The sequence below is a fragment of the Passer domesticus genome, chromosome 2 (assembly GCF_036417665.1).
Source record: "Passer domesticus isolate bPasDom1 chromosome 2, bPasDom1.hap1, whole genome shotgun sequence".
Taxonomy (NCBI): domain Eukaryota; kingdom Metazoa; phylum Chordata; class Aves; order Passeriformes; family Passeridae; genus Passer; species Passer domesticus.
Window position 1 is genome coordinate 7,215,595 of NC_087475.1, and position 27,223 is coordinate 7,242,817.

Consider the following 27,223-nt stretch of genomic DNA (forward strand, 5'->3'; position numbering starts at 1 on the left):
ATTAACTCATGGGGATGCTCATATTGACCTCGGTGACAAAATTACAGAATTAGAGCTCAGACAGAAAAACTCATTGCCTTGGCTAGACAATGAAATGCCAACAGAAATAAATTATATTTGCTCATAGAGTGCTGTATCTTAGGCAGAAATGTTAGGTCTTTTGTACAAATATTTTAAGTAAATGTACATTTTAAACAGATAGGTTGACAATGTCTCTTTTTGCTCCTTGGGGTTTCTGAAACTGTAATTTTCTTGTTTTCCTAAGCTCTGTAATGTTCTTGGTGAGTGATATTAATTTTAATGGCATTAATTGCAGGACAGTGATACAGTTTAGGAAAACAGAGTATCTCTCCCCATAGCCAAAATACTTGGGTCAAAAAAGAGTTGCATTGCTAGTTTTCACTGTACTGTTTGTACATGGAAGTAAGGGACAACTGAGAGTGACAACTTACACTGGCCCAGGTCTACCATGGTTTTAGGTTCTGAACTATAATTTTTGAATTTTCTTTGGTAAGATTGAGTCAGATATCTAAACTACTATTGTTAAGATGGCCCAAATTAGAGAAGTTAAATGGTTGCCTCCACACTGAAGGCACAGTATTCTTCACAAGAGCAAAATTCCTTGACCTTTCCATAATGTGAGGAACTATACAAAACAAATCTGTATGACCTTAACTCACCCAGACCCTGGGCCAACACAGGTTTTGCTTTTTTGTTGCTGTTGTTGTCTTGGTTTTTGTTTTATTTACAATCCATATCTGCAATGCCTTACAGGCATTGTTGTCTCAAGCCATTATTTCAATTTAAACATTTCAGCTGGCTGATGATGAGTGACAGAGCTAAAGGTGACCAGCGCCAGGTTCAATCTCTCAGTTGGTGGAGCAGTAATCAGATTGTGTCCATTAGAGCACAGACAAGACCAAGGCTATTAAATTGCAGTTTCTAGCACAGCAATGCAATGAAGAAGCTGTGGAGCACCAAGGAGAAATCCCACTGGTGCAAAATTTCTGCTTGGCTGTGGGTGAGGTCTTCTCCTTGCTCCTGCCCTCTGTCCCTCCAGGGTCACAGTGACATGGAAACTGTCACTAATGCTGATGGCACAGAATTACAGGATGTTGTGGGGACACTTCTTAAAAGGAGGTCAGAGAGCTCTGAATATAAACACGGAGGGGTTTTGTTTGAATTTTTGAGTAAATAGGTCTAAGCAGCAGCAAATTGGATTCTTCCACTAGCTGATCTAATTTTTACATGCTAGAAACTTAATTCCTCATTGATGGAGAGTTTTTTCTCTTTCTCCCACAATTTACCTCATCTGCTTGGGGCATATTCCTCTCAGATTCTTCTTATTGACCTCATTCACTGCAGCTGTCTTGACCACTAATGTGGTGTTCTCCCCAAATGTCCTTCTGCAGCCTTAACAGATGGATCCTGTTTCTTTGGGTACAGTGCAGCAGTTTTGGCCAAATTAATTTATTTGCTGTATGTATTTTGCAAGTATTCCTGAGCATCAAAGATGGTAGGTCGGGGATATTGTACAAAGACATCTAAAAGTGAGGAAAGTTGTATTTCCCATGTCATCCTACAGCAATACCAGCTTCTATAACTTTTTGTAGGTTTTGACAGATTTCCTGGGTTTTTTTCTTAACATTTTGGACACTTCAGGTGGGGATTTTAAAATTTATTTATTTGGGTTTGGGTTTATTTTTTATTGTTTTTTTTTTTTTTTTTGAGATTCATCACTTAAGAAAAGAAGTTAAATTCATGGCATCTCGGCTCCAGATAAGACTTATATTCAAGATCGAGAAGAAGAAGACAAAGATTACTGAAATAACAGCTTCAGTGTATTAAATATCCATGGACATCCATCTATTAAATAATTGTGTTAAAAATACTTGAGTTCATCTACTTTAGACTCTGAACTGAAGTCTTACTTGTCTGTATATAACCAGTTGTGGTATGTTTCCTTTTTTTGCTGTCAGTCTCGTGAGACATTTTTGCATCCCCCAATTTCTCCCTTAACCCCAGGGCAGAGGGCTGTGCTTGTTCTGCAGGCTGAGAGTTATCCCATTTGCAAGGTGCATTTTTGGGCACATGCTGATGCTGAGCCTGGTGCAATGTTTGTTCACTGCTCTGGACTGCACCGAGGCTGCTCTGCCCTCTGGCTCTGTGCAAAGCAGCATCTGCTACCTGACATCTCTGCAGACTCAGTCATTTAGATGTGGCTGAACAGGTTGACAACCAGGAAAAAAAAATCCTTTGCAAACATATCTTTTGTGTCAAAATAAATACATGGAGGAAAATGTTGGCAAATTCCATGAATTGGAGGAAGTTCTGCATTAAGACCTGCAAGTTAATGCAGCACAAGTACAATGGCAGCATTTCTTCCTACTCGATGTATAATTTTAGTCAAAGGGAGGAATTTTTATGGTTATAAGGTGAACAATTTTTTTTTGTGCCAGCCACTTTAGAAGCTATTAATTGAATGCCTGTGGCTTAGAACTTTCTTTGCTCCCTCCATGAATTAAAATTTAGAATTTGTAGATGGTTTTTATAACTATATAAGAGAAGCAATTTTTTTCCTAGAAAGGAAATAATAATTGTGGAGAAACATGATAAAGTAGTGAGTAATACAGAGAAAGTACAGCAGGAATCCTTCAGAAATTTACAACTTTTCAGAGATGCAACTTCCAGTCATGCCCTTTCTAGTGTTTTTTTTTTTCCTGAAATGCTAAGATTAAAGGGTGTTTCAGTAAAATTGCTGATTCCAGGCAGAATAGAATGGTATTACTAAATTTCAGGTTTTTTAGAAAATATGCTTTAAAATACTCTTTAGATAGTCAAATATATTTGATAATAGGGCTACACTGTAGGGCACATGGGGGTCAGATGAAAAATGAGACTCTTCTCACATTTGCCAATTAAAATATGAAGATGATAAATATAATATTTATATTCTATATGATACAAGTATATGTAATCCAAATAAACACGCACACACACATATTAAATATATATATTAAATATATATATATATTTTAATATATATATAAATTTAAATAAACATATATAATAAAGTTTGGATTTTGCCCTAGCATAAATATTTAAATTTTTCTGTTTTAAAAAAGAATTAAACATCTGAATTAGTCATTCTCTCAGGATAAGAAAACAGTTGATGTTAGGAAGTGAGGTTGTAATGAAGCTGTTTAATGAAATGGTGCAATTTAAGGGATTTAGTAGGTACAGAGACATCAAACAAGAAAGAAGGAAGTTGGAACTGAAGATGAAATAATTACTGTGATGATTACATTTGAGTCCAATCTGTGTGAATGCAGAGTGCTGCACGAGGGGGAAAGAAATGAATTTCGTGACTTGAACTTGTGTTATAAGATTCTGGGGGAGGCAATCTCCCACCAGCATCTCTGGGTGGCTGCCTTGGGTACCGGGTTGCCATGGTGACAGATGGAGGCTTGCCCCGTTAAGCATCCTCTAAACACCATGGTATTTTCAGGCTGGGGCTTCAAATAATCATCTTTGCTTCTTTGTTGTTTGCATTAATTAGCTGCCTGTTGGTTCTTTGAGCAGAACTGCAGGTGAGGCTGCTTAACTGTTTGATTTCTGCTGCATCTCTCTCTGTATATTTATATAGAGCTCTCTGTAGCCCCTGGGAGAAAGCTGACCTGGGCTGGAAACTGCACCCAATTTCTGTCTTCTGTGAAGTGGTGGCAAAAGTGGCTGAGCCCTGATATTGCAATTCAGATCTGATTCTGCTGAAATGCTCCTGGGGAGCAGGGAAAACTGCCTCTTGGTGACAAAACACTGTGCATAGGAGCAGTAATAGCATCAGTCACAGTTTTGGATGGTTTTGCTTTTGAATGCAGCTCTTGCCTTGCTTGTGAGGAATGGGGGCAATATCAAATATTTGCCTTTTGTTAGTGGTGTGTTAAAGTGGCAGGTGAGCCAGAGGCAGTGCTGGAATGTGAAGCATGTGAAGGGTTAAACTGCTCAAAAGGAGACCTTGTATCATGTGTGACTGATTTTTCCAGGCTTTGCTTCACAGCCATTGTGTGTGCTCTGTCTGCAGCAATCGAGGCACAGGGAGACCACTCTGACTCTTGCTCAGAAAAGAGATTGTGGTTTGTGGGGTTTTCTGCAGCAGTTGTTAGTTTGTGAAATGCAGACCTCAACCTCATGCCCCAGTATTCACATTCTAGTGTTCGTTTCCATTTTAATATGCTTTTGTTGCTGTTCCTGGTGCCCTCCCTGCCCTTGTACCACTTTGTCTCAGAGCTCTCCCTCCACAACACCCAGTCCCCTCACTGTTATTATAGTGACAGTCCAAGAGCCCATTTGGGGCCTTTGGTCCAGCTCCAGGAACAGGTATGGAGTGGTGTGGCAGTACTGTGATTCCCAGTGTGTGAGGTACCAAAAACCAGCAACATTCCCACCTGACACTTGCACTGTAATGTGGTATATGTCACCAGCAGCCTTGAGTTTTCCTCTTCTGTGTGTGCTGAGAGACCTCCTCTGGTCCTTTGCTGTGCCCTCTGATCCTCCTGAGCCTCTGGTTTTGCTTCTTCCATCTTTTTCCTGTTATGTGTTTGTGATCATTTCTGCACCAAACTTGGGCCCAGAAAAGAGCTGTGAAGTGGCTGAGAGGAAGAGGGGGACCACCAGCCCTTGAACTGATTAGGTGATGCTTAGCTTGGGAACCCTGCAGACTGCATCTTCCAATCCCCAAGGACACATCCCTCCTCCTGCAGAGATCAGATCTGCTGGAGGATGGGCATGGACAAAGCAGTGAGATACAACAAACCTTATCCTTCCCTCAACACTGTTCTGGTTTTTATTTTTGCTTCAGGAAAGAGGAAACTCCTGTCCATCTTTAACAGGTCCATGTGTGAATGTGGCAGGGGGTGGGGGAGAGGTGGCACATGCCCCAAAATGGGGAGTAAATACTAAGTAGGTGCAATCAGGTGGAGGAAAGGTGCAGGAAGAAATGAAGAGGTGATACCTGGGCTGCCAATCAGCTGCAGTTCAGTGGAATCTAGGGAGTTATCCTTTTACAAACTTCTCTGTTGGTTCAGCTCCTGGGAATAAACTGCCTTTGTTCCCAGCTGCACCGCAATGTTTATTCATTAGATTTTAATAAAGAAAGTCAAATCTCATATCCCTTAATCAGTGTTGGTAACTGAATGCTATTAATTGATTACTCAATACCTGTTAGCATGAAAAGCCAGCAGAGACCTTCAGTGACAGCAGCCTTGAGTTTATGCATTCATTCTGTAAATTATTAATAACTGCTATTGATCGTCTCCCAACTGATGAAATATTTGTCTTTTATGAGTGGTAACTCCTTTATTTCTTTGACAGATAAACCAGATTTATTTAGGAGGCTTGTTGCTTATTTTTTCTCCAGAAGCCAATCTCTCTTTGCAAGTTGTTTGAAGGGGTTGTCCATGTTTATATACCATGGCTATTTCTGTATTATGTTCTTCCTTGGTATCTTCAAATATTTTTGAGTGTAGTCAAGGCCACTGATCCAGCCAGATGTTTTTGCAATATAATTTCCTCAGTAGGAAGTACAGAAAGACCTTTATCAGTTTCATTACTGGTTTTCTCACCAATACTTATGTGAAAACCCAAGATAAATAAGCCCATGAAACTAAGGGGGAAAAAAAGGGCAGGAGGGTATGTTTTAATAGAAACATCTGCAGCTGTTCTTCAGAAAATGTCAGATTCTTTAGATACACAGGTCTCTACACTATTGTGACTTTTTTCCCTGTCTTTTTAATTTTTTCTTTTTTTTTTTTTTTTTGTTTTTTAATGGGGAAAGAAAGAGCTTAACTGCAGCACATTGGCAGCAGCAGGGAAAGGGACAGGACTGGGTTCTCCTACCCCCAGTCCATGATCTAAATGTGACCAGAATGTTCTGTAGCTTCTCCCCAGGACTGCTATATTTGCTTCATTTTCATTTCATTCAGTCCTGCCATGTTAGCTTGGGCCATCTGTTTTTGCTGTCACTTCTTTTTGCCATTTCTTCCACGGCTGCTTTCTGCTTGGAACAATCTGTTTGGATGACAACTCAAAAACTGCATGTACTAGGACACACAGAGGGAGCTGATTGCATTCTCATGGTAACAAGGCAGGGAGCCAGAAAGGATAGATAAATTATGATGTATGAGTGTGGCTTCCAGCCTGGCCTCTTGCTGAACTTTATTCAGCACATCCTGTTGGTTCAAAAGGATGATACAACCTCCTAGAATATAACTCTTGTCCTACTAGAAATTCACATGTGGCCAAAGTAAGCACCTCAGTTTATTTAAATCTCAGTTTGTGTGCTGAAGTAAAAGGCAGAGATGATCTTGGGAAGTTGAAAAGGGCTGGATTCCCTCCCTGTGCACCCTTTCTAGTTCTCTTCGTTCCCACAGCAGCTTGACACACTTGCTGCAGGGCTTGAATCTGATATTTTCCACTGCAATTGTGAGGATTTATAACATCACAACTAAAAAGAGATATTGCCTCCTCCATTTTTACTGTTCTTTCACTTGGGTGTCTCGGCTTCAAGAGTTGCAAGATGGGAATAAAAGGTATTCAGAAATGGATGAGAAAAATTTTTTTGGGGTAGACTTAACCATATTTTTAATTCTTGTTGCCACACACAGCTGCACATTCTATCTCTTAGTCAGACCACTTGTTCTTCTGGAGATGAAACCCCTGACCTGACTGTGTGGGAACTTTGCTACTATACTTCAAAATATTCAGAACTGGAAAGCAGAGAAATAGTACAAGTATCAGGAAAACTTCACAAATTTAGGACAATCCTAATAATACTTCTTCCTTTTTTGTTGTTGTTGTTGGGGTTATAAAAAATGAAATGTTGGGGAGGACAGCTTTCTGTTTACAAGCAGTAAAGTTTGTAAGTTCTCTGCCTGGCTGGGTGCCCATCCTACCAAGTGCTGGCTGATGCATCAGAATTTCTGAGCCTGTGGTGCAAAACTTGCTCAGTGCATGTAAAATTGAACAGCAAACTGTCTAATTAGATGGCTTCAGTTCCACTTAGTGATTATTGGGTTTTGAGGGTTTTAATTCCACCACCTCACCACTCTGGCATAGTGTTTGAATGAAAAATTCAGGATTTGGATGGACAGCTATGAGAGTATTTACATATCAAGTCACAAGAGCTGTGCAGTGCATACACAGAAGTATTCTTTAATTGCTTTTCTTCTTATCTTTTAGGTCTCTCAGCAGCCAAGCTACTGACTGAGTCAGGCTTGAATGTGGTGTTGCTGGAAGCCAATGACAGAGTTGGGGGAAGAACTTTCACCGTAAGGGTAATTATCCCCAGAGCCATTTATATACTGCATATTCATACTTACAGTGGGTGCCATGTGAGGGAAAATTTCTAGAGAACCAGCAGGTGGGAAATTTCCTGATTTTGTATCAATAAGAGAAGGGAAAGACTGGTATAATGGTAGGGACAGAATATTTCTGTGATCTTCAGGCTCTGGAGTCATCCATCTGGGAAGGAGAACACAATGAGCTAAGTTTGAAATTCGTTTCTCGGGGCAAGACACTGCAGAAATCTCTGTGGAAGAAACACCCATGAGGCCAACCTTGCTGTGAAGAGTCTTGTTCTGAGCTGTGGCATGGCCCATACAGAGTGGTGTAGGGCCACTCTGTGAGTGTCAGGGCTGGTTGGGAACTGGAACAACCATATCTCCCTTCACTCCTTTCTTATGCTCTGTCTAGATGTTGGTCACCCCCTCTCACTCTTCCCATTAGAAAATCTTGCTTGTGCTGCTTCCTAGGATTGTGTGTTTTAAACTGGTCATTGGTGAGATGCCTGACTGAGCAAGAGCTGCACAGATGTCTCTGACTCTCTTCTCTCTCTGCCTGCCAGGTTCTTTCCTCTTTTTAAGGCTGTCATGTAACAATGGGTCACCTATTCTGGTTATGAACTCCAAATTATAATCAACGTGCTGGTTATGAACTCAATATTCACCACACCAGAACTCTACCAAAGAATTTGTTTTCCATGGGGAAAAGAATCTTAGCCAAAATGCTCTGGGAGTATTTAATTTAATTTTATTCTCTGGATTGCTCTTTTAAGTTGAGTGCTATTTACAAAGGGCTTGTCTCTTATGGTTTTGGGTTTTTTTCTTCCCTTTTGTGTGTGTTGTGTGTGATAAACCAGAATAAGCAAGTTAAATATGTGGACCTTGGAGGGGCTTACGTGGGGCCAACACAGAATCGTCTCCTGAGGCTCTCTAAAGAGCTGGGAATAGAGACATACAAAGTGAATGAAGTTGAGCACCTGATTCACCATGTCAAGGTAAGAGATGCTCTCAAGCTGCTTCTGTAAACATTAACATTGTACTGATGTTTTTCTCCTTGTTTTCCACTCTTGCTGCAGTGGAGAATACCTGTTTGAGTATGCAGCATCTGAGTTTATTGGTTATAAAAATAAGTATGTTGATAATGAAATCACCAACAAATTGCTATACTAGTACAAATTATGAGACACAGATATTTATTTGTGTACCCTGTGGGTGCATCCTGTTAGCTCATGCCTTGGTTCAGGTCTCACCTCTTAGTTGAAAGCTCTCAAAAAACTTCCTTGTTTATGAACAGTGCTGCTGTGACTCTTCTGTGCAGGCCAGCTCTGATATGCACTGCCCAAGGAATCTGACATCCCTTTCAGAAGTCCTGGGGGTATCTCCAGGGGAGCTGAAACTCTCTCAGGATGGGCTTCCTAAACCAGTGACAGTTATTATGCTGATGAAAGAAGTGTGAAAGGCAGTGTCTGGTTGTGCTGATGGGGAGACTTAACATGCAGAGTAGCAAAATAGGAACTGCAAAAGGCTCTGGGAATCAGACAGTGTTGTGGAGGCAGATCTGAGCCTCCACATGGTCTGAAATAGAACAGCTATGGCAAAGCTGTTAAAAAGCCCACGTATTCTCCAAAAGAGCATCCTTTCTCCTTTCCTGATATAGACCAGTGTTGCAATTGCACAGAGAGGAAACTTTCCTTGTTAGACCCAAGGAAGTTAACTCTGGGTTTCATTATGTGCTTAGGAAAAGCCATTGGGCAATGACTGGCAAAATATTTGTAGTTCATGTTTGGTCAAAGGTTAAAGACACTGACAGTTTTTAAAACAGCAGTAGAGAAAAGATGTCCTGTCATGTTCTCCATTATTTTTTCCACTCAATTTTTATAAAAAAGAAGAGTGTTCTCAAAGTGATTTGCTATGGTGGCTGTCTGTAATTACCATCTCTGTAGTAGAACTAATGGATACTTCCACACTCCTCTGTGTGCCTCTGGCATCATCTTCAAAGCCAAATTTTCTGTTTGTTCACAGTATTTAGCCTTCAAATCTCCCTAACAGTGATAGGAGGTGGTGCCACAAGGGTGCCACTTGACATGGCCAGTCAGGATGCCCAGCTTTTCAGGGCAACTGCTGTCCTGAAAAGCATGGTGGCATTCCACAATACTGCCAGAAATCATTGTTTATTGGGGTTGTTCCCAGTCAAGTGTTGGAAATCCCCAAGGAGAGAGATCCCAGCTGCTGGCTGGGTACTCCCAAGCCATGCTGAGACCCTAAAGGTTATATGGAAACAGTTTGTAGGCTTAATTGCCTGTAGGAGTTCCTGAAGAGAAGAGGGAGAGAACTGTGTGCCTGGTAGCCAAGGAAGAGGTAAAGAGAAGAGAAAATTCCACAGTCAGCTGCACATCCTTTGCATTTTGTGATTTCATTCATTTAAAATCCTTTATTTCCATTTTTCTCCTGTCTTTATATAATTGTGGGGAATCATTAACATAGTTGAAGAATTACTCACAGTTAAATAATTGGCATGTGAGCACTATACAATAAACATATACACACACACTGCCTTGTGGCCAAATCTTCAGCATTTCATGTATTTTCAACACATTCCTTGCAGGTTTCTGAGCCATGTGGCTTGTCCATGGTTTCCCTGAAAATGAGCAGTGCTCGTGTGCTCCTTGAAATCTAGGCAGTGCTCCCAAGTTGTAGATTCAAAGTACACAAAGGGCTGTGTCCCCTGTGTGAATTTGAATCCACATGCTGACCCAAGCTTTGTAGCCATGGTCAAATGTAATTAAATTCTGGACCACAAAATTATCCAAGGCAAAGAAACATAAAGGTTTTAATTCTTCTTTTGCTGCACAAAAATCAGGCATCACAGTGCATCTTGTAAAATCAGCCGCTGTTTTTACTTATACCCAAAGGCAAAATAAAGCCTTTCATAGTTAATTAAATTCATTTTAGAGGCTTTTTAATACAAGTAATATATGCAGCTTCTTTGTACTACAAAATGAAAAGAATGCATTTTGTTGATCTCTGGGTGGGTCTCTGCTAATTAGGCTTTACCAACTTGATTGGGTTGCATGGTTCTTTTCTCCTTTAACCTTTTTTAATGCCAGGTTCTATTGTGAGATTATTTTTGGTTTTGCTTATATTACGTGTGATATCTTCACAGAAACTCAAAATTATGTTTCTTGCCCTACATTTTTTTTTCTTTTCCCTCCACTTGTTAAGCTGCCTTTTTCATGGTCTTTGAAAAGAGATTAGTATGTTCTTTTCATTTTTGTAAATACTGGTTCATCAGCCTTAGTGAGAAAATTAGTATAGCTCTGTAAGTAGTATTTGGTTGGCAAATTGCTGCCTGAACACCACTGATTTTTCAATAGCCTCACTGAAATTAGGTTCATAAATCCAGATTTAAGAAGCAAAAGCAGAACTGTCTGAGAAGTTATCATCTCCTAACAGTTCTCTCAGGGGACTGGTAGGTAGATGCAAAATCTGTAAAAATGCTTCACAAAATGAGATGACTTCTCAGCTGCCCAGGAGAGGATTCAGGGTTCTACCTTAGATATGCAATTTTGACTAATGGTGTTTATTTTCCTCACCAAAATGACAGCTTTTGTCTTTTAAAAAGGCAAAGCTAGGAGCATGTAGTCCCAGTAATTTTTACCATGTAGCAGTCTCTGGAAAGAGTGAAATATGAAAACGTGCCAATTATTGTAGGGGTTTAATTAACAAATTTTTCTTGTTAATTCAAGCTGTACTTCACTTCTGTGGAGTCTCATTAGCCATGTCAACTTTCTGCATTTTAAAACACATATTTACCATACTTTACCATACTAAACACATATTTACCATACATTGGCACAGGTTCATTCTCCAGAGTAACTGTGGAACTGGTTTGCTCTGCTATCCCAAGTCTGTGAGGAAACATTTATTTATATGAATGGCTTGCCCGCTGAATGTTTTTACATGATTCCTTCATGTGCTGTGAGGATGATCCACTCTTTGTCCAGCTGTGGTGCCAACTGAACATCCTCTCATCCTCTTTTCTACCAGATCTTTTTATGGGATAATGCCATTGATGCTTCCTGGGAATTCCTTATTATAAAAAATGGTAGAAACACTTGTTCCTTCTAATCTCTGTGTTGTCTCAGGGCAGGCTGTGGGTAGAGCTAACAACTGGCTCAGGTAGCTGGCTATTTTCACAGCCTGTTGCACCTGAAACATTCCTCGTGTGATTATAATTGAGCTGTTTCTTTAGCACTAAAAAGCCCCCATTGCCCCAGCACTCATCTTGGAGGTCTTTCAGGTTAAGATGCAGGGGGAAACATGAAGCATCCCCTCCCCAGTCACTGGAAAAGTTCTTGACAGCAATGTGCCACCACATCATGACCTCAGTTAAGTTTCCTGTAAGAGGATGGAGTTTCCTCATGCTCATCCCTCTGCCAGCAGCACTGGCTGGAGGTATCTGGATGCATGTCATGCCCACTTGAAGTTTGGCACCACTTTCATACAAAGATACATAATTGACAGCTCTGGGGAGAGTGATAATGTGAACCCTGCCTGCAGCACCTCATGCAGGTGAATATTTAATCCTATCCACACAGTACTTTTAACCAGGACCCCAAATCTGCACTGATTTTGCCAGGTTACCTACTGATCTACAGTAGACTTCCAGAACAAAATTTTACAGCCCTCTTGGGTGTCATTCATTTTCATCACTATTGTGCTTATTAAAATGCAGTTTGCAGTGGTCTTGTTCATGAATTAGAAATATGATGGTGGCATTGGATTGGGATTTAATTAGCAGCTGGATAAGTGACTGCTGTGTCTAAAGCTGCAGGATTTAGTGGTGTTTCTTCTGTGCACTGAAGCCAAGCAATGTGATTTATTTAAGCTTTTCACCTGCCTTGTCTGCAAGTCTAAGGGCGGTATCTTCTGGCATAGTCTGTAGTATAGAACTGCTTAAATGCATTTTTGAATGACTTGATAAAAGTGATTTCATTGTTCTTTGTATATGTCAATTAGAGTGCAGTCAGAGAATGGAAAGACTGTGACTCAGTAGCTATCATTTTAAATGAGGTGAAATAGCCTCTTGTCTTTTGTTTTCTCTCCTTTTTGCTGACAATTTGTGAACAAGAATTTGGGGAGCTGGGAAGAGGACATCTGAATGTTGAAGAAGCTGGGCATCTGTCTTGAAAGGGAAGCCAAGTAAATTCAAATTAAATTGCTGCAGGATCTTGATAGTGTCACATGTAATTACTGGAACACAGATCTGTTATTTGAACTCTTTACTGGAGACGAGGATGCAGACATTCCTGCCACAAGATGCTGTGTCATTATCACACCCACTTGTAGCTTCAGAAGTGAGTCTGAGGCTGGCCAGGTTCAAGTTGGTGAAAGCATCTTCCAGACCCCCAGAAGGGATATCCTTCAGTCAGAGGATGAAGAGCAGCTTTTGGCAGGAGTATAGGAAAAGCTGGTCGTGTTTGGTGTCACTGGACCTGCCCTGTAAATAGAGGGGCATCTTCTCTTTTCTCCATGCCAGCCACCTAGCAGTATTTGTGAGAAGAAATCTCCTAATTAGGACTTTTTGAATTAAAATATAGATGTTTGTATTAAAGCAGCTTAAAAGAAGCAATTATGGATAGCAAATCTTCAAAGTGATCTCTGTTAAGTGGGGCTGTAAAGCAAGGTCTTGCAAAGGGTGTTTATTGATCAGGAAGATTGAATGGAAGGCTGGAAGCTGTGACCTAATGGTAGCATGAGGATAAAAACAGTAAGAAAAATTAACTGTGAATAAAGTATGCATTTCTTAATTAAATTTAAGGGGAAAAAATCTTCCTGAGTCTTAGCTTTCCCAGACTCCATGGTCTGTTTGTGAGGAGACAAGGAAAAGGACTTGTGCTCCCACCTAGATTTTTTAATTGAGGCTACTGGGAGAAAAGCTTCATTGCATCTGATTGTAGAACTGATTTTTGTTTCCCTTGAGAACCTGATTAATGTCTACAGGAAAACAGAGTTAGAGAAATGTATATTTAATACTGGAACAACTGGCTGGCATACTGGGTTTCACATGTCTGTAAAATTTTATGTAAGTTTTCATATTCCTAGTGACTCCAAAGTCATGTTTTACATGAACCCAGAGTTCTAGTTGTGGGCAGTGTGTCTTCTCAGTTATACTGTGGGCAGATGCTCTTTTGAAGGCTTTCTTTTAAATGAAGCTCCACCTTGCTTTTGTTTTCATTTATTTATGCCCCATTTATCTGCTTTTTAGAAGGGAAGAAAAATTTTTCTTGAGACTAATTCTAGAAATACTCAATGGTTTTCAACTGATTTTATCCATTTTGTTGACTGGTTTAATTCAGGAGTTGAAAGCCACATACAAGCCCAGTATCAAAGAGTATTTAGAAACAAAGTCCCTATAAATCTGTGCTTCATAAGATGCCTTAATGTCTTTTCTGAGGGTGTTTTTCAGTGTCTGAAAACAAAAAAAAAATCTCATTCTAGTAGGAAGGAGAGTTGGTTAATTATTTTCAGAGCTGACTGGAACAAATAGTTATGTATATATATAGTTATATAGAGACTTTAAATTTAGAACAGATCCTCAAGATCCTCAATTTCACTTTTTTATCACTTCAGTGGTGTTTCTCTAATTCTGTTTTTTTTTTTCAGGTATGACAAGTATTTAATAAATTGCATGACCAGTGCAGCAGAGTGAAGATGGACTTTATTTCCATAATACCAGAAACAAAGTTGTTCCCAATTAGCTCCTTTCCTTTTCAGAATGCATATTTCAAGCCACTGTGTCTGGCTCTGCAACACTTAAAATGGAATTTGTTTTCTTAATGAAATTCCCAAGACGTGTTGGCATCCACAGCTGATGAACTCAAATTAAATATTGAAAGATATTTGGATGAAATTTTGGCATGTTTTAATATTCTAGCTTTGCATGAAATTTTGGCTTGTTTTAATATTCTAGCTTTGCACCATCAGTTGTAAGGGTTTTTTTTTTCTGCTGCAATTATATTTTCTAACCTATAGCTCTTCTTACCTTCAGAATATCTGTCAGTATAGTAAGCAGCTGAGCATTTGAGATCCTGAACAGTTCTGCAATGAAGGGAGCTTTATTGAAGCTCAGCTTTGTTACAGTTTCTAAGTAGCTTGTAAAATCCCTCTCATTTTGGTCCTGCTACTTGCCATTTTTTAATTGAGAATTATGATTATATGAGAGGCTTAGTTTCAAAAATGTCTTTTTAGAAGCTATGAATTAAAAACAAAAAAACTCAACCAACCAAAAAAAAACCCAAAAAACAACAATCACACACACCCCTCCCCAAAAAAAACCCTAAAAACACACCCAAAAAAACCAAACCAAAATGATAGTTTTCTGTAAGGAAGCAGATGAGAAACACGATCTGACACAAATTCAGAGTCACAGCCTGAAGTGATGCTTTTGTGTTTCTGATTTTCCTTGTCACTGCTTGGGTCTTATGGTTCCCGAGCTTTGTGTGAGTGACATTACTGGGGTTTTAATCTGAGAAAACTGGGTGTGTGTGCTGTACCAGTGCTGTGAATCAGCAGAGGGCACTACGTGCCAATAAACCTGTCTGGCTGTGAATTAACATGCAGAGTGACAGTCTTGGTGAAGTGAGCCTCAGTCAGTCCAAGGTTTAGATGGTTTAGCTGAGGGAATATCTGTGCTCAGTGAGAGCTGACTTTATTTATAAGATGTTTATACTGTGCTATGAAAAATGCATGGATCGTTGTCACCAGGGGCTTCAGTTCACAGTGCTGCATCTCACTCTGGCACTACCTGGGTACATAATGTTTAGGGGAGCCTGAAGTTGTCCTGGGCCTGCAAAAGCAGGTTTTCTCCTGAGAATCCCACTGTGCATTAAGATATTTCCTGGCAGTGCTTTCTCATTTGCTCACTGTCACCTTCACAGGAGAAGGCGTATGGAATCTGGTCCCTCTGCCCCCCTGAGTGCTGGGGCTGATATTCAAAAGGCTGCTGATATTCAGTTGTCATGTTATGGGGTTTTTCCCTCTCAATAACTAATTTCTTAAGTCAGCTGTTTGAACTGAAACAGACCTGGTGTATAAAGAAGTCTTGTTTCTGCACGACTTACACGAGTCCATCATAACTCAGGCAAATGTCGGTTGACGTGAAGCAGATGGTGAGAAAAATCCACTGGGAATTGTAAAGTTTGTGACAAACACTGGGTTTCTCATTTCCCTGCTGGTTTATTCCTGGGACAGCTGGGTTGCACGAGTTTCCTCCCTGTAGTTTCATCTTTTTCAGTGAGCTTTAGCCCCCACTGCAGCAACAGCCTTTGTGAGCAGCAAGTGATCCATGCAATGGCAGGTAGATCTGCAAGTGCTGATGCTGCTGTCGTGAGTTTTTTTGGAGCATTGTAAGTGGCATCATGAAACCATTTCTAAAATTTTATATACAAATTTAAAAAAGGGTAAGAAATACTTCTGAACATCATAGAACTGGTGTTGAAATACCGTGTCAAATGATTTGAAGGGGTGCTTATTGTTGGCGTTTTTATACAGCTCTGATTTAGATATAAAAATATTTGAAAAGGAAATGTTTTGTGCATCTTGGGGCATGCAAGTGCCTTGTTATTCTTTAGAGATTACACACCACCAGGAGGCACAGAGAATGCTATTCCCAGCAAATAAGCAAATTTTGCCTAAATATCAAAAAGGTTTTATTTGTGTTTACAAAAATGCAAATTCAGCACGAGTGAAGCTGAAATGTTTTGGTTTGTTGGTAACTACTCAGAGCCATCTGTAGTCTTTCTTTGCTGCTGCTAATTTTGCTTCTGTGTAGAGCCTAGTCTGGCAGTCTCTTCTCAAACAAAATTCTGATTGACAGCTCCTGGAGTTTTGTTTGTGCAAGAAATAAGGATCAGGCCTAAGGAGATGCCTTAGGAGCTCATGAAAGTAACTTTCACAGGGAACTCGCTAACTTTGATGGCTGTTTTTATTTTTTTCAGGTAGGAGTTTGTGTTCTTTATGAGACTTACCACCCCAGATTCCTACACAAGAGACATACCCAGGGTTTTGCTTTTGGCAGTTCAAATGCAGTGAAATAGAAGAACAGTAAAACAGAAACATGGTTTGTGTGTCTCTTAGCCGTGCACTCATGAGGAAGCACCGCAGGGAATTCACAAGACTTGAGTTCACTCAGAGGGGATAACTGGGTTAGGGTTGCCTCTGGCAGACCAGGAAGCTCAGAACAAAATCAATAATTACAATAACCCATTCTGATGCTGTCCTGGTTTTCTTGAGCACAGCAGTATGCTTGTTTCATAACCTAAATTTTGGAAATAACAGGTACTTGAAACCAAACAGATAAGCTCTGGCTTTGGGATACTTACAGGATGCTGACACTAGTGGAGGCTCCAGAATGCAGAAGAAGCCACAGTAAAACTGATTTTTTGAGGCCATAGGGCCAGTTATGGAATTTTAATGTGCCCCAAATATCTAAAAGATAATTTGTTATCACGTAGGACAGAAAAGCATTTGGTCTGAGAGGTTTTGCTCTTCTCTCACAGCCCTTTGGCAGCCAAGTATGAATTGATGTGTGCCCCAGTGTAAATTGATTCCATGTGAAGAGATTCCATAGAAAGACCCAAATGTTCATGCTGGAACCAAATGCCTCTGATGAAGCAAACTTTTTCTGTTCATCTCCATCTGCTGGGATATATTTTCCTGATTACAGAATTTGTTTTCCTGATTCCAGTATTTTCATACAGTTGAGTACAAAAAATGTAGAAATGTACTTTGATTTCATGCTGAATGAAAAAAATAATAAAGACAATCCTCCATTTTCTGGGTGAACGTGTGCCATAATGTCCATCCTTAAATTGGAAGTACTAGGTTTAGTGGAAGGTTTTCAACCTTGGTACCTCTGGCACATGAAATGACTGGAGATCTTCTCTGGCTGTAACAAAATTATGATTGAAAATTTTTGAAAATTTTATTTTGGCATTGTAAAAAACATAATTTATCCTCCAAAGCACCGCAAGTTGCCCTGTAGCTGCTTCTTGTCCATTTACCAAATAATTAAATCCTTTCCTCTCCATTTTGCTTTCTTCTTAACTTTCATTGCCTTGGTGTTTTTGACAAGGATTCCATTAGGGTCTTCTGTCCATAAAAACAACGTGCAAAAACAGTTTCTTCTTCACTGTCTCTGATCTGTATACTAATTTTCTCTTATTCACTCTGGTTTGATTTTTTTTTTTCTTACCAATTGAGTATCCGTTGTTTTTTTTTTTTTAAATTGAAAGTCCTCAAAGTTATTAGCCAGCATTTTTCAAAGTTGTATCTCATTTTGTTTTTTCTAGACCAATTTTTGAGGATCCCTTTGTGCCCTTTTACTGTATCTTCTGGTGCTTGCAGACACCTGCAGATTTGAATAATGTGTTCTCTGTCCCTTCTTTCACAGTATTAATAAAGAGCCTAAATCAAATCAGGCCTGACATTTCTTTGAGTAAGTGGTCTTTGGATACTTCTCTTCAAAAAGACACTTCTTGTTGCTACCTGGTTATAAATATTAAATCTTGCTGCAGTATGATCTTGTTAAGCCAGTGTAAATATTTTTTAAATGATGAATTGGTGTGGCACTGCAAATATCTATTAAAAGTTAGTACTCCTACTATTTGACATTCATGCTCATGCAGTCCACACTTAAATACATAATTTAATATAAATTTTGAAAAATCAGCTGTGGCATGCAATATGGCCTTTATTATTTATCTATCTTATGGTCTCCATAATGCATTGTGAAAAATCAAGTACCCAGATAATGCTAATGAGCCTTTCTTTGTGAATTTTTAAAGCTATTAGGCTGCCATCCATATAGTCAGACAGGGAAATCCCATGCAAATAAAACAGCTCTACAAATTACCCATTGTCTTCTACTCTTAATTAAGATAGTCTTTCTGAAAATCTAGTAATGGAGACATAGATACAGAAGAAATCTGACTATAAAATATGTAATGATATAATTAGGACATTGGGATTGGTCACACTGTCCCCCTGTAATTTACAGCTAGGGGTCTTGGGCTGGAAGAATAAGTCTACTCAGTAACTGCTACATTTTCTGCAGTGCTGGTAATTGTTAGGTTAGCTGAAACTTTTTTTTTTCCCCCAGGAAGGTCTCTGAGCTATGATTTAGTGTATAATAAAGCTTACCACCACTAATTTTGTCTGATTTTGAAAGGAGAAAAAAAAAAAACCCCAAACTGCTAAATGCAATTAACAGTCACATGTTTTTATGGACAATTAGGAGGGAAAAAATTAAAATAAATAAAGAAATAAATATATCTCCTTTTCAGTAGCAAATAGCCAATTTTTCAACTCAGTCAAACAATGCTGTTTCATCTCATGTTTTTTCTGGTCTGATATTAGTGACTCCACTGCAGGGTGTTAGTTTATTTGGTCAGAAATGCTGAATGTGAAGCTTTGAAGGTAAAGTATCAGTTCTGCACTGGCTTGCTGAAGTCTGACTTGCTAATTCAGCTGTGTTTCACACTAAATTGCACATGTAGAAGAACAGGAATGACAGAATAACCACCCAGAGCTGGTTTCCAGGGTCATGTTTGAGTATCTCTGAGGATGGAAGACACCAGAGCTTCTCTGGGCAATCAGTGCCAGTGCTCAGGCAGTCTCATGGTGAAAAAGCATTTCCTGGAGTTCAGAAGACACCTCCTGTGTTTTTGTCCTGTGTCCTGCACACACAGACAGTGACCCATCAGAAGCTGTCCCATCTATTGATTAAATTTGTGCTTTTTGTGAACGCTTAACTTTTTGGTGCTGCTTCCCATACACGGAACCCATGATTATGGTTGTCTTTTAGGGTTTTTTTATGATGTTTTTGTTTGTTTTTCATCCTTTAGGGTAAATCTTACACCTTTAAAGGCCCATTCCCTCCTATGTGGAATCCCTTGGCCTACCTGGACTACAACAACCTATGGAGGACCATGGATGAGATGGGAAAGGAGGTATGGCATGAGCACTGCAGCTGAATTCAGCTTGTCTCCATGAGGGGCAGAGGGCAGGGATTGGGGGGAGAGAGGCAAAGCTGCTCTGCCTTGGACAAACCCAGGGCTGGCAAGAGCAGCCACACATTTTGATGGCCAGAACACATCTGAGAGTGGTCACCTGGCAAGCTGTTCTCAATCCTGTGCTGCTGAGGCTGTCTGCACACATCCCTTTGTTTTTCTGGTGATGGGAATGTCAAAATTTATGCCTGTGGTTGATTTTTACCACTTTTCCTAATGATTTGGTAATAGTATTTTAAGAGACTTTCAGAACTCAAACATTTGCCCTTTTCTACCCTGAAATTCAGCTTGTCTAGAATTCATTCTTGGCTTTTGCCAGTTTTCATTCATTCTAGTTTTTTACCAGTTTTCCATTGACTGAGCTACAAAATTTGAGAAGAGGCTGCTCTTAGTTGTCTAGATAAATGTGAGAAATAAGGAATAACTTAGAGACAATTCTTAGCTCTAAAACTGTTCTCTATTTTTCAATCTAAAAAAAAAAAGAATAATGTTAAAACAAGCAAAGAAACAAACCCCCTCCCCCAAAAGCATTCTTTTCAATTTTTAAGTTCAATGTTACCTGCCAGAAATTTGCAGGCTGAATTAGCATTTCAAGACAAGATTATTTGTATTTCTTTGGCACTCATTCACTTGCTGATAAATGCTTTTCTTTATGTTTCCTTAGATTCCCAATGAAGCTCCATGGAAGGCTCCACATGCAGAAGAATGGGACAAAATGACTATGCAAGATTTCATAGATAAAATATGCTGGACAAAGTAAGAAACTTTTTAATGTGAAATATAATGGCTTATATTTATATACTTTAGAGCTAATAAAGCTTTGCTGCTTTTCAAACAGGTATAGCTATGACTAAAATACAACCCTTTTAAAGAAAAGGGGTGAGAAAGTTCTCTAATAATGGACCACAACACCTGTCAGCACACTCAGCAGATTCTGTTACATTTCCCCAACTTTTTAGACAAAAATAAAAATAAAATATATTTGGCAAGGGTTGTTTCTGAAGAGATGGAGAGTACCCTAATCTGTTATGTGCACTTTCCTGCTCTTTACTGTGTGTTCAGCCTTTCAGAGAAAAGTGTTATGATTACAGCAGGTTTTTGAATCAAACTCTTGATGGAACAACACACATTTATTCTGTGCTGGACCAGCTGATTTTACCAAAGTGCTATAAAGATAACATTTGTCTTTCAGTAGCACTAAATCACTTTAGAACTCATTATTCTATTGTTTAGCTTTTGCTCTGTTGGGAAACTGAAATGCTTCCTGTTTTTATGTATACATCAAAGCAATTTTTCTTTACTTGCCATTCAACAACAGTTTGATTGTTTTTCTTCTCACTGAAGGGGGAAAAAAAAAGCCCATTAATCCTGGTTGCTGTAGAGCAGATTGATTTCTACAGGAACCTTTTCAGAATTACTGAGTATCTGACATGTGGCTGCCGTGAGCTGGAGCTTGGTGAAGAAACCTGTTAGTGCCCACTAGCACTGCTGCTGTCACTGACATTTTTATGGGACATTTTTATGGCTTCAGGCAGCCTCTAGAGAGCAACATGGCCTTTGTTGTTCATGTTGGACCTGTTGGAGTGAGTCCAGATGAGGCCACAAAGATGATCTGAGGGCTGGAACACCTCTGCTGTGAAGATGGCTGAGAGGATTGTTCAGCCTGGAGAAAATAAGGCTTCAGAGAGACTTTGGAGCACCTTCCAGTGCCTAAAGGGGCTACAGGAGAGCTGGAGAGGGACTGTGAACAAGGACATTAGTAATAGGACAAGGGGTTGTGGCTTTACAGTGAAAGAGGGCAGGGTTAAATTTAATATTTGGAAGAATTTTTTTTTACCACGAGGGTGATAAAGCACTGGCACATGTTGCCCAGAGAAGCTGTGGAACACTTCCCATCCATGGAAGTGTCCAAGGGCAGGATGGAAGCCACCTGGTCTAGTGGAAAGTGTCTCTGCCCATGACAGGGAGGTTGGAGCTGGAAGTGATAAAGGACACTTTTAAGTTCTTTCACCATTCTGTAGTTCTGTGACTTTTAGTGGACAGCAGTCTCTTGTCCAAAACCTGGAATCTTCTGGTTCATGGTTTTGCTTTCACAAGAGTGGCCACTGCACAGAAGCATATAGAAAATCTTTCTCATTTGTGCCATGGTCCATAATGAGTAAAACCAAATGGAAATGTGTGCTGACAGCTGTGCTGGCCCTCTGAGCCTTGGAGAGGGTGAGGAACTGTGCAAGTGAGCAAAACACCACACACGGGTGCTCACTCAACATCCAATAGCTCATGTGACTACAGTCGTGCTTTTTCCAGCTCTGATGGAATAAGAGTTGACATTTTACCTGAATGTTGGCATAAGCTGAAGATGCTTTTCAGATTTTATATGTGCATCTTGGCTTGATTTGCTCTGTTTGTTCAAGATTGAGGTAGCAGGCTGCAGAAATGTCCCACCCTGGAAGGTAATGATCCAGAAGGGCAATCTTCTACTCTTTCCTCTTATCTAACAGACTGTGCAGGTTTGCTTTTGGCTAGAGCTGCATGCTGGAAATATCCTGAGTGCTCTTGGTTGAAATCATGCTGCCATTTCTAGACAAAACATCAGGAACTGAAAAGCAATGGGAGAAGGTGGCAGAATCTGGTAGAATGTAACCACCATGTAATAGCATCTGCTTATAAAGTATTAATAAATACATATGCATTAGGCAAAATATCTCACAGAATTGATAGTATTTTACAGTATGTGTTTATACAGATGAAAAACTTATAAAAATTTACTATAATATTTTTGACTGTAAAGAATGAATTCGCAATGCACCCATATTTCAGAAAATGGAGCAGCTTTGTACTTGAGTGGGACTTTGCATTTTTAGAAAGGAAAGAAGATTCCTTTTCCTGTATAAATCTAGTGTTCTTTGAAACAGTATGTTAGAGTTACTTTTTAAATTTTTTTTTAAAGTTAGAAGACTCAAAAAAAAAAAAAAAAAAAAAAGAAGCAACCAGAAGTGGATTCTGCACTGGCTTTAATGCTTTGCATATGAAGCATCTATAGAATCTTGATTCCTATTAGTTACAATGTGGATAAACTGAGCATCTCGTGGTCCTGTCCATGTCTCTTAAAACTCCTCCTCAGAGTGAAGGCAGAGGGAATATTTACTTATAACAGGAGGAGTATTTCTCTGAGTCTTAATTAATCCTCTGTCTTAGTGTACCCCAAAATCTTATACAGTAATTTACACTAGAGCTGCTATGAAAGAAGAGGTTACAGGACATAAAGCAGTGATTCCTTTTCAGACACAGGTCAATTTTCTGTTTCTGTGTTCATTGCCACTGGATACCAGGACACTGTTTAAAATACTGAGTTGAGCCACCAAAAGTGTCCTTCCCTTTTTCTTGCCAGACTCTGGCATGAATGCTGTCACTTCTGCTATAGCTTCCTACTTACATTTCCTTCCTTGTTGTGTTCCAGCTGCAGAACTCTCCCTGAGCAGAGGATTGGGCAGTGAATGGATGCTGACTAATCCACAGACCTTAGATAATTAGCTTAGAAAAGACCTCTAACTTTTTTATAGTTGGTTTTGAATAATCTCTGTCCTGTGTTCTTGAAGGGACAGGCATCCAGCAGGGGTAGAGAGAGATGCAGATCTGGTTTGTAACCCAGGAACTGGGGACAGGGTTTTGGAGTCCAGTGAAGACAGGAGGGCTTGCTGTGCTTAGTTCTGAGGCTAGGATGACAGGCTAACTTTGCATTAGTAGCATGAAGTGGTATAATCTTGGGCTCTGTCTCTCAGTGTCCTAATTTGTCTGGAATACAGGAGTGTTTCATTAATTTTTTTTTGCAGGATCACTTGAAAAATGTTGCATAAAAGCAATTGATAATTCCTTACATCAGCTGAAATTAAGGAATCCTTTGCCCCCACAGTGAAAGAAAAGGTTGCCAAAGACAGGCTCCTGCCTACTCAAGAACAATCTTGTCAGCATTATTCTGGTTTTAAATTAACTGGCTTTCTTGTCTTTGTTGCAGAGCTGCCAAGAGTTTTGCAACTCTATTTGTGAACGTGGATGTCACTTCTGAGCCCCACGAGGTCTCTGCCCTTTGGTTTTTGTGGTATGTGAAGCAGTGTGGGGGCACAGCACGAATTTTCTCAACGACCAACGGGGGCCAGGTTGGTACTGTCAGCCATCACCTCCTGCAGCTCCTGGCAGGCCCTGGTTTAATTTCTTTTTTTTGATGGTTTATTTTAGTACAGAGACATCCATGACTTTTGAGCAAGTAGCACACTGATAACTATTTTTATTAATTCACTCTTTTATCTGGATCTTGCAAAACTAGTGTTGAAGATTGCTCCCTACTGATGGCATTGCCCGCAGGGATCAGGAGATTTGTATCTGGCTCTTTTTTTTTATACAGATTAAAGCATTTGCTTTGCTTATCCTCATTGAAAAGAAAAAAATTTACTTATGCTTATTTCTGTCACAAGGCTGGAGCCATCCTTAGCACTGCAGAAGCACGTAATGGAGATGGCAATGTCAGCTGCAAGTTAATACTAAAAATGTAGCCCAGAGCTGGGTTTCCTAAGATGCAAATTTCCAAGCATTAACACCATTAAGATTTTAAAATCAGTCTAAAGAAAATGAACACCCCTGCTTAAATATGGTATTGCTTTGAAATGTTTGCAATCTGGTACATTAGAGCTGCTTCTGCATTTGAAGAAAGTAAAGACTCTGTTAATGGTCTTCTACTTGAGAAGTGCAAATTTCACTAATTGTATTAGAAATGAGTATATTTTTAGAAATGCTAATTATTTAATCATAAATAAAAATGCAAATACATTAACCATATTAAAATGCATAAATATGCATAGATAAGCAATTACTGTAGGCAATTTAAGTTAAATATGTTTAATTAAATATTATTTGAATTCTGTACTATTCTGAATTCTGTACTATGTTAGAGATTATTTGAGTTTAAGTTGGGTTGAACTACATAGTGCAGCAGACATTTTTGATGTGAGCTATGTGACTTCTTACACCCTGTTATTTATTATGAAGATCAGGTTTCCTGGTCCTGATGCACAGAGCTCTGCAGGGATGAGTGAGCTCAGGGAAAGGTTTGAAGGTTTAAGACTTTTCAGAAGTCTTCCTGATTCACACAGGGCTGTAGAATCTTTTTGGAGACCACATTTGGAGAATGGATTTTCTTACAAGGTTACTATTACTTTTAGTTTTGACTAGAGTTCAAATGGTGGTCAGATATGGGAAGGATTTGAGAAGCCTGATGGAAAGAGAAAGTAAAATGGATGCATTTCCAGGTGAGACTGCAAAAATTCCCAAAAATGTTTCGATAACAATGGAAGGAGGGGGTTTGTTCTGAATGCTGAGAGAAATGCTTGCCATGATACACTCTCCACAAGCACTGCTCTGTTGTGTGTGTGTTTCAGGAGAGGAAGTTTGTCGGGGGCTCTGGGCAGATCAGTGAGAAGATGATGGAGCGCCTGGCGGGGCGGGTGAGGCTGCGCAAGCCGGTGGTGCGCATCGACCAGACCGGGGACGGCGTCATCGTGGAGACCCTGGACCATGAGCTATATGAGGTGATGGCATGTCCAGCAAGAAGTCTTTAGCGCTGGCTACAAAACCTTTAGCTTTTCCTTTCTGACTTCTCCAAAGTGCTGTACAAAAGTACAGCAGAGATTTAAATGGCTATGGCAGAAAGCTGCACGTTCTCATTGTCCCGAAGTAACAGCAGTGTAGGAGCTTTAAAGCTCTGCCTTTTTAAAAGTAAAGTCTGTGTTCAGACTTTTCCTCTCCTGGCATCTCTTTGTGTTCAGTTACCTTCTGAATTAGAGGGTAATTGTAAGGTGTAAAATGTAATTTAGCAACAAACTTTCAGTGAAAAACACTGTAAGCTTTGCTTCCAAGTTGTAACAGAGGAGTCCAGATGGAAGGGAGACCAGTGGGCTCTTAGAGCACAGTGCTTTCTTTTGAACACCAGGGGAAGGGCAGCTGCCCATCATTTGAGCAGATGGCTGTTTGTGTGATGCTTGTTTGTTATTTAATGAGCAGCATTTTGTGAGGGTTTAGTTTTGCAGTTCTTATGCTAAATGCCAAAATTGCACCACAAGATACACCCTGCAGCCTGCCCAGATGTCCTTCAACCACTAGAACAGTATACTTGGGCTGAAGTAGGGGAGAATGTATTTGACTTATGGATAATTTCTTTTCCAGGGCAAATACGTGATCAGTGCCATTCCCCCAGCTCTTTGTTTGAAGATTCACTTCAACCCACCTTTGCCCCCGATGAGGAACCAGCTCATCAACAGAATCCCCATGGGCTCAGTCATCAAGTGCATCGTGTACTACAAGGAAACTTTCTGGAGGAAGAAGGGTATTGCATTTTAATCGAAAGGAATAGTAGTGACAGAGAGAGGGAAGAGAGAGCCTGGCAACAGAACAGACTCTTTGTTCAGAGCATGCTAAACTTTAGAAGGAGACATCATATTTTTCTATGCCTTTTTTGCCTTCCCCTGTGAGAGAAACGTGAGAATTCGGTTGGGAGGAGAGGGTGGATGAGGGAATGTAAAAGGAGGTAGTCATGAAGGGAGAATTCATGCCTGTTGCTTATTGCTCTGGTTGTTCTGTTGTCCTCTCCTTGAGTGGCACCTGGGTGTGGGATGAGCCTCTCTCACTTGTGCAGGGTTGTAAAGGTACAACTGATGTGTGATGGAAGGGTCTGCAAAAATGCTGCTTTCTGGACTTCAATTAATGCTGATTAATTGAAGGTGCCTTCCCACAGACATCCCCAGCTGGGCTCCTCTGACATGCTGAATGCTTCCACCATGACTCCTCTTTTGGAATACACTGACTCCAAGGCAAACTGCAATGCAGTAACACCCACTTGTCATTATTGGCTGTAATGAGCCCACATCTGTTTGCCTACAAATATCACCCACCCCCCACCTTTGTAAATGAACTTGAGGGTTCTGGATCCTGTCATGTTCTGGCTAGTAGTCTTGGGATGGATCAGCAATAGTTGACTATTTTACAACTTCTTGGAAGCTCCTGTGTTTTGATTCAAGGATCATGGCTGCTTTTCCATCTTGTTCTTACCAGGGTATTGTGGTACAATGATCATTGAAGATGAGGAAGCTGCAATTGGTCTAACACTTGATGACACTAAGCCTGATGGCAGCTTTCCTGCCATAATAGGGTAAGGGACAAAGAAGGTGTCTTGTCTAGTTAATGCTTTTTATTTTGTCTTAGAGGCAGCAATTGAAGTGGAAAACCTGATACTTTTAAAAGAAAATACTTAAAAATAAGTAAAAGTTGAATTTCTCAGTGCATGGTGATGTTTTATGATTGTTTTATTTCGAAATTTTCCTCTATGATTTCATTGCTAATTAAAAAAATTAAATTCTACTTAACTTTCTACTTTATATCACTGTAATCTTTTGCCTTTGTGTGTGGCAAAGTACAAACTTGGAGAAGAGGAAAAGAAAGAGAAGAAAAAAGAGGATGATTGCAAAAATGTAAAGTTTTCCCTGAGTACTTCAGTTCTTTAAATGAAAATTTGTTTTGTAGAATTAAATTTTATTTTGTTCTGGTTATTTTAGCAACCAGAGAATATGATCAGTCTTAAAAGTTTTATTAAAAAATGATTTCCAGCTCAATCCCAGGTGTTGTATCATTGCTATATATCTGCACCCAAGGCTGTATGAAATTAAAGTAATTGGCAAACAACTCATGCAAATATTCTAACATGAATTTCAGAGTGGTTCCTTCCTAAATGAGTCCTGCAAGCAGCAGGTAGAGCATTTTGCAGAAAGG

General features: G+C 39.8%; 1 protein-coding gene across 3 annotated transcripts in view; it reads left to right on the forward strand.

The window, feature by feature from the left end:
* Positions 1 to 27,223, forward strand: part of MAOB (monoamine oxidase B) — a 50,702-nt gene that overhangs the window by 10,767 nt on the left and 12,712 nt on the right. For 2 of the 3 annotated variants that reach the window (XM_064407285.1, XM_064407282.1), the window contains exons 2-9: positions 7,237 to 7,331; positions 8,195 to 8,332; positions 19,244 to 19,348; positions 20,073 to 20,164; positions 23,424 to 23,565; positions 24,841 to 24,990; positions 25,625 to 25,784; positions 26,510 to 26,606. In XM_064407285.1, coding sequence (XP_064263355.1) covers positions 7,237 to 7,331; positions 8,195 to 8,332; positions 19,244 to 19,348; positions 20,073 to 20,164; positions 23,424 to 23,565; positions 24,841 to 24,990; positions 25,625 to 25,784; positions 26,510 to 26,606 — 979 coding nt within the window. Of the gene's footprint in view, positions 1 to 6,559; positions 6,588 to 7,236; positions 7,332 to 8,194; positions 8,333 to 19,243; positions 19,349 to 20,072; positions 20,165 to 23,423; positions 23,566 to 24,840; positions 24,991 to 25,624; positions 25,785 to 26,509; positions 26,607 to 27,223 lie in introns of those variants that run through there. The other variant, XM_064407283.1, reaches the window with a different exon arrangement.